At 45.5% G+C, this 7,697-nt stretch overlaps 1 protein-coding gene across 1 annotated transcript; it reads left to right on the forward strand.

Moving 5' to 3' along the window:
* The first annotated feature begins 3,325 nt into the window (after nt 1-3,325).
* On the forward strand, nt 3,326-7,481 carry LOC105017137 (RNA-binding protein 15-like). Its single transcript, XM_010881506.3, has one exon. It carries the CDS (start codon nt 3,605-3,607, stop codon nt 6,113-6,115), a length of 2,511 nt encoding a protein of 836 aa, XP_010879808.2. The 5' UTR covers nt 3,326-3,604; the 3' UTR covers nt 6,116-7,481.
* The last annotated feature ends 216 nt before the right edge of the window (nt 7,482-7,697 follow it).

The raw sequence follows: 7,697 nt of genomic DNA on the forward strand, positions 1-7,697 counted from the left end.
TCATCCCATGCTTGCTGTGACCTTGTCAGAAGAGAGCAAATATATACACCCACCGATCAGCCATAACATTATGACCACCTGCCTAATATTGTGTAGGTCCCCCTTTTGCAGCCAAAACAGCCCTGCCCAGTCAAGGCATGGACGCCACTAGATCTCTGAAGGTGTGCTGTGGTATCTGGCACCAAGAAGTTAGCAGCAGATCCTTTAAGTCCTGTAAGTTGCGAGGTGGGACCTCCATGGATTGGGGCCTCCATGGTTTGTCCAGCACATCCCAGAGATACTCGATTGGATTGAGATCTGGGGAATTTGGAGGCCAAGTCAATACCTTGAACTTGTTGTTGTGTTCCTCAAACCATTCCTGAACCATTTTTGCTTTGTGGAAGGGCACATTATCATGCTCAAAGAGGCCAATGCCATCAGGGAATACATTTGCCATGAAAGGGTGCACATGGTCTGCAACAATGCTAAGGTAGGTGGTATGTAACATCCACATGAATGGCAGGACCCAAGGTTTCCCAGCAGAATATTGCCCAAAGCATAACACTGCCTCCGCCGGCTTGCCTCTTTCCGAGCATCCTGGTGCCATGTGTCCTCCAGGTAAGCAACACAAACGCACCCGGTCATCCACGTGATGTAAAAGGAATCGTGATTCATCAAATCAGACCACCTTCTTCCATTTCTCCGAGGTCCAGTTCTGATGTTCATGTGCCCATTGTAGGCGCTTTTGGCAGTGAACAGGGGTCAGCATGGGCACTCTAACTGGTCTGCGGCTATACAGGTGTTCTGACACCTTTCTATCACCACAAGCATGAACTTTTTCAGCAATTTGAGCTACAGTAGCTCATCTGTTTGATTGCATCACAAGGGCCAGGGCCAAGGGCTGCAGTTTTGGAGATGCTCTGACCCAGTCATCTAGCCATCACAATTTGGCCCTTGTCAAAGTCGCTCAGATCCTTACGCTTGCCCATTTTTCCTGCTTCCAACACATGAACTTTCACTTGCTGCCTATTATATCCCACACACATGCAGGTGCCATGATAACGAGATTATCAGTGTTATTCACTTCACCTGTCAGTGGGCATAATGTTATGGCTGATTGGTGTATATTAGCAGATGAATCTGATCTGTCCATGCCAGTCGAATTATATTTTCACATCTTGCTTAGATATAAGTCTTATATTGGCGTACAGAACAAGATGGTACATAACCAAAAACACTTAGAGTATCTAAAATAACACCAAATGCTTGGAAATTCTAGTATTATTAGTTTTTCTCCTTCTTTGGGCACTTTTCCAACAGCTTCTTTAGTGAGGAGGATGTGCTTTACCCTGCTGAGTCAAGTGGCTGTTACCTCTAGCTATCATAGAAGGTATGGAATAATTAAAAGTTGTTCTGGATAAATGTTTTTTTAAACTGGTGAATCAAAACTGGTGAATCAATTCATTTGTACAGATGGGTAAGTCCAAATGTCTGCTCAGTTGTAGGTACCAATAAAATGGCAATTTTTGTGATCTCGACTTTGCAGACAAAGATTATATGAAGATACACACAGTTGTGCCAAAGGAACCCCTCTGCCTCCTAGTGGTTATTTTTCTCACATCCACCTGGAAAACAGATTGCTCATGATACACTTGATCTCAGCTAGTGAACGCTATGACAGGCCAAACTTGTATGATATATTTTATTGTTTATGTAACAAAAATGTGATAGTGCCACAAGCTACTGAATAAAGGGATTATCTCCAATGGCCACTAATAGGTCTCTGACATATATTTCTAAGGAATTTCACACATATCCTCATTACAAAACTCAGCCAATTGAGTGAGGTTAAGATTAGATTAGATTCAACTTTACTGTCATTGAACAGTACGAGTATAGTACAATGAAATTCACTTAGCATTGACTTGGACAATTCAAAACAAAAATCTTCTTAGCTCCTTGACTGATGGGCTGACATTCTGTGCATTAATCTCCTGGTATATCTCAGAATTTCTGGCTCCTTGATGCACAGTCGAACAAGTCCAAAGGAGGAAATGTGGCCCTAGGTCTTAACATTCCCAACCCCAATCTTTGACTATTGGGAAGGTTCTTTTGGTGGTATAGTAGGCAGTGTTTGGTGTTCGCCAAACATAGAGGTTTGATTGAGTGCAAAAAGGTACATTTTGGACTCATGTCCAGAGAATGGTCTTCCAGAAACCTTCCGGTTTGTCCATGTGGTCTTTGGCAAAGACGGGCAGTTTGGTTCTTTTTTTTTTTACAGCAGAGGCTTCTTCCATCAGAAGCCTCCCTCTGATGGTTTGGCCAGGAGGTTCGATGGCTAGAGCAAAGAGTAGCGAGGTAACAGCCTGCGTCTCAAGAGCTCGACTAAAAAAGGCAGCCCTGTCTGATCTGTCTAACCCAGGCAGCTTTGCACTATGCTGGACCCTTGTGTATTGGCAAACCAAAAAAATATACTGTATGTCAATGATTCACATAAGAATCCATCTGACTGAAGAACCTATTCAACTGGGGTCTTGCCAGTCTTTAGCATTGTTTCTCTCATCAGAAAATATTTCTGCATTCAGGAAGGCAAAATCCAGGCTTTTCCAGAATTGTATGCATTTTAAAGGATTAGTATCTACTTTTTATGATTAAAATTATTAAGTAAAGGTACCTGCGAAGTACTTCCCCAAACTGGAATGTGAGGAGGTACTCCAGAGGGAGTGGGTGTATTCCATGGGTGTTTCTTAATGTAGAATCATTTCTGGTGAGTAAAGTAAGTGGTTCATAAGGGCGAAACATCATTCCACCTATACCTGCAAACATATCATGTACATTTTACAATGCAACATTCAAAGGCGTTGCTAAGATCACAATATATTCAGGGGTCAGCCCCCCCACATGCTAGCGGCCAATACGCAACATGATCCTAATGTGCGATCGGAATTACTGATGAATAGATCAGGGGCTATTTGAGATCCGGGGCTATTCATAAAAGAGCCGCGGGTATAGCCCCGGACGCCCAGGCCTAACGACGCCACTGGCAACATCCTACATCATGCCCTTTTAATGCCCTTCACCCTTCCTATTACAGCGACGGAAAGCGACTCCTCAACTTGATATAGCCCACAATGCATCAGGTTTTTAATGCCTTTGCCATGGCAACACTTCCGTGAAAAAGTCAGTTTGAGGGCAAAGCCGAGTGATATTCGCTTCCGTTTCTTTCAAATTGTTCACTTGACTTCGATCAGGTGTAAAATCTGATGTAAATGTCATGATCCGAACGAGTGGAGGTGACTCTAAAGTGCACATCGGATTTCAACCATACCTGATCATATCTAGTATCTACAGTGCAATGAACCGGGAAAAGTTTATGTTACCGGACGTGAAGGCAAAACCATTGAGGGTTGAGTGACGTGTGGAACCAATAGATATTCTCTACGCAAACCTTATATCACCAAATCACCACTGCTGGGTGGGACTTTCAATGCAGCCATTCAACATGTCAGAGAACTAAAGGGAAATGAGCTGCATTTAAATATATATTTTACGTAGCAAACGAAAAGTACAGTAGTAGTAGGGTTGGAATATATAGTTTTCACGACAATAATTAATTCTGTTTAAAATGAAAGGCAAGGAGCGGTCGCCCGTGAAAAAACGCTCGCGGATTCTGGATGATATCCGAGACCGGGGAGGAAACCACCCAACAACATGTAAGAAAATGGGAGCTCTCTCGGCGGCAGACAGTAATAACGTGAATAGTTCTGTTAAAAGTGGTGGTTCGGCGAGAAGGAGTTTGCTATCTGAAAAGAGAGACAGTCGAGATTTAGACGGCCATGTATCGAGTCGAACTGGGAGTATTCACGGATATGCTAACACAACTGTTTCGACTAGCAAGCTACAGATTAGCCTTGCTCTGGACCCAAGGAACAATCCTCGCGGTGAACCACGACCTCTTCCGAGCAATGAAAGTGAGTACAAGACTCTTAGAATTAGCGAACTCGGCTCTCAGTTAAGCGACGAAGAAATTGAAGACGGATTATTTCACGAATTTAAAAAATTTGGGGACGTGAGTGTCAAAATAAGTACAGTAAACGACGAAAGAGTGGCATTTGTGAATTTCCGAAGGCCCGATGATGCCAAAGCGGCCAAGCACGCACGCGGAAAGTTGGTACTCTATGATCGCCCCCTAAAAATTGACGCGGTGTACATGAACCGGCGGAGGAGCCGTTCCCCAATCGAAAAGGATACATATTCGGGAGTTGCAGGGCACAGACATTTGCACGTCCAACGACCTCTTTCACCAACAGGGCTAGGATATAGGGACTTCAGACTGCAACAGCTAGCACTAGGTCGTCTTCCCCCACCACACCCTAGAGAACTAGAAAGAGAGAGAGAATTTTCTATCTATGAAGCCAGGAGCCGGCCACCCTTAATTCATGATTGTGCAGCTTTTCGTGAGGAGGACCTCCTTTCCCCAGAAGATGATCAGCGGGCCAACAGGACGTTGTTTCTTGGCAACCTTGATGTCTCAGTCACAGAGAATGACCTGAGGAGGGCATTTGACAGGTTTGGGGTGATCACTGAGGTGGACATCAAACGCACCACTACTCGTGGACAGAGCAGCACCTATGGATTCCTAAAGTTCGAGAACCTAGACATGGCTCACCGTGCAAAGATATCTATGTCAGGCAAAGTTGTGTGTCACAACCCTATCAAAATTGGTTATGGCAAAGCAACCCCCACTACCAGGTTGTGGGTCGGGGGTCTTGGTCCCTGGGTTCCGCTTGCTGCCCTGGCCAGGGAGTTTGACCGCTTTGGCACCATTAGGACTATTGACTACAGGAAGGGGGACACGTGGGCATACATCCAATATGAGAGCCTGGATGCTGCCCAGGCTGCCTGCGCCCATATGCGTGGCTTCCCTCTTGGGGGTCCTGACAGGAGACTCAGGGTGGACTTTGCCGACACAGAGCTCCGTTACCAACAACAGTACCTGCAGCCTCTCCCCCTGCCACCTCACCTTGACTTAGTGGCGGACTCCTTCATCCACCGGCCCACCCCAGAAGCCATTAAGTTTAGGGAGAGGAGCCCTCCACCCCCACTCCGCTTCAGAGAAAGGGGACTGTACGCTGCTGATTGGGCTGGCCCATTGATCCGCGAGAGGGTGCGCGGGGCGGCCTTTGAACCAGTGGAGCACCTGGAGAGGCGTTCACGGGAACCCTGGTCTCTTGAATGTGAGCGGGAGCTGCAGATCCGTGACCAGCTAAGAAAACGCCGCCTTTTGGATGATGTGCGTCGCACGGACCGCTCACCGGATAGCAGCGAGCATGTGCGTCGACGTCGTGGCACCTCATTGGAGCGCAGCCCTGGTGGGAGTTGCCAAGAAGGGGGACGCTACAGTCCACCACACTCCGACCGACTGTCCCCTGGCCGAGAGCAGCGGGGAAGCTTAGACCGTGGCCACGGGGACAAGAGGCTGCGTACGCTGAGCCCGCCCGAGCCGGAACGGGACCGTAAACGCAAAACCAGTGAGTTCTGTAAAAGCCCTGCAAAGAGGGAGGAGCGTGATCACCCATCCTCCTCCAAGCCTAACTTGCCGTCCAACCCGGGGGCCGGGGGGCAAAAACTCTGCCTGGCCTGGCAGGGCGTGCTCCTGCTAAAGAACAGCAGCTTCCCCACCTCCATGCACCTCCTGGAGGGGGACCTGGCTGTGGCAGCCGGGCTGCTGGTGGAGGGCTCCACTGGTGGTCAGGTGTCCCAGCTGAAGATCACCCAGCGCCTTCGCCTGGATCAGCCCAAACTGGATGAGGTGGCCCGTCGCATCAAGACGGCGGGCGCCAGCGGGTACGCTGTCCTCTTGGCGGTGCCTGGGAGCTCTGAGGAGGGGCCCCAGGATGTAGGGAGCTCCAGTGAAAGGCCTCTGAAAAACCTGGTCTCCTACCTGAAGCAGAAGCAGGCGGCTGGCGTCATCAGTCTGCCTGTAGGTGGCGGTCGTGACAAGGACGGCGCGGGAGTTCTTCATGCTTTCCCTCCCTGTGATTTCTCCCAGCAGTTCTTGGATGCTTCAGCTAAAGTCCTTGCCAAAAATGAAGAGGACTACCTGGTGATTGTCATTGTCAGTGGAGCGTCATAAAATTTGAAATAAGTGAAAATCATTACTGTGTGATGTGTTGTTAGCACTGTTCGCACATACCCTGATACAGGAAATCTGTTATCTGTCATTAAAACAGGAATTAGGGCAGCTTTGTCTTACTAAAATGAAGAACTTCTTGGCAGAAAACAATCCCATACGTAATTTGATTATCAACAATAACAAGCCTTTCAGATATTGGAAGCAATCTTCTCCGCATGCCTTATTGCCTGAATTATGTTAGCTGGTGGTCTGCTTTTAATAAGAACAATTTCAATCACAAGAAGTGGATACATTTAATTTAAATGATTGATTTAATGGTTGATCAAAGTTGATTCACCTTTATTTGTTCAACTAATATGTCTGAATCAAGAGTAATTCATGCTGTTTTTGTTATAGTTATTGTCTTTGGTTGTTTTGGTTATTGTCTTTGGTTGTTTTGGTTGCCTTCCATTGTATTCACATTCAGTAATTTCTCTGGTGTCAAGTCTTGTTTGCTATTCATTGCCATAGAACCTAAAAGTATATAAAGATGTATCTGACACCTGAAAAAAAGCTGTTGCATACACTTGCTCAGATGGGATAGATCAGCCATGCCATAATTTAGAAGCCTGTGAAGATGTGTACTTCCTTTAAGACCACAGACATTTTCTATTTGATGCAGTACATTGTCAATGTTATGCATGTATTAGTGAGGGCTGCTTTTGTTCTTTAATAAGCCAACCACATTATGTACTACATTCCTCTACTGGCTTGTCTCTGAAGCCAATCAGCATTGGTTCTAGTTAGTGGTGGAATTGGAGACCAGATACTCGTGAAAGGGGTTTTGGAGGGCACTCTTTCTTCTGGTTTGAGATGCCATTGCTCCGGGACAGTAAATGGGGTCATTTCCCTTAGTAGGGTGCTGTCTTTCAAATGGAAAATGTAAGTAGGTGGTCACCAAAAGATATCACTGTTAAGCCCAGCATTGTACCATCATTGCAATTTATTAATCTCAGCTTCTAACTGGCTAATTTGTCCCTCCTCAAGTACTGTATAGGTAATAACATTTATGGAAAAACAAATGTAAATTACTCTGGATTAGAGTAAGAGCATCTGCTAAACAAGTGGACTAAACAAATGTGCTATGAATACACCAGTATTATCAAGCAGACAAGTGGAAGGGGTCATGTAAGGTTTTGAAATTCTAGAATATCTGTCAAATTGAACATTGCTCTATGATAAGGTCTTTATATTTCTAACCGCAACCATTCTCAAACTGTTATGTGGTCTACTGCTGTCAGTGTATCTTTGTCCAGATAGCACTCAGTTTGTCTGAATTTTCAGTGTTGGGAACAGTCTTTTTTGTTTAATACATTATGAGAATGTATGAGATCTCTTTTTAAACCTTGTACTAAGTGTTGCAATGTCTACCCTTCTGGCATGTAAAAAAGGAAAAGCCTCAAATATTTTTTCATTTATCTAATTTCAAAGTGTCTTAGGTTATACCCAGCTATTGGCTAATAGCATGACTCTAACTGCTGATATTTACTATTACAGTTTATTGTCCTTGGGTCCATCCATTACATACATTCCATTGATTGCA

Source organism: Esox lucius, chromosome 17 (assembly GCF_011004845.1).
Source record: "Esox lucius isolate fEsoLuc1 chromosome 17, fEsoLuc1.pri, whole genome shotgun sequence".
NCBI lineage: Eukaryota > Metazoa > Chordata > Actinopteri > Esociformes > Esocidae > Esox > Esox lucius.

Coding starts and splice junctions, on each gene's coding strand:
- LOC105017137 (XM_010881506.3), top strand. CDS start 3,605: ATGAAAGGCAAGGAGCGGTCGCCCGTGAAAAAACGCTCGCGGATTCTG.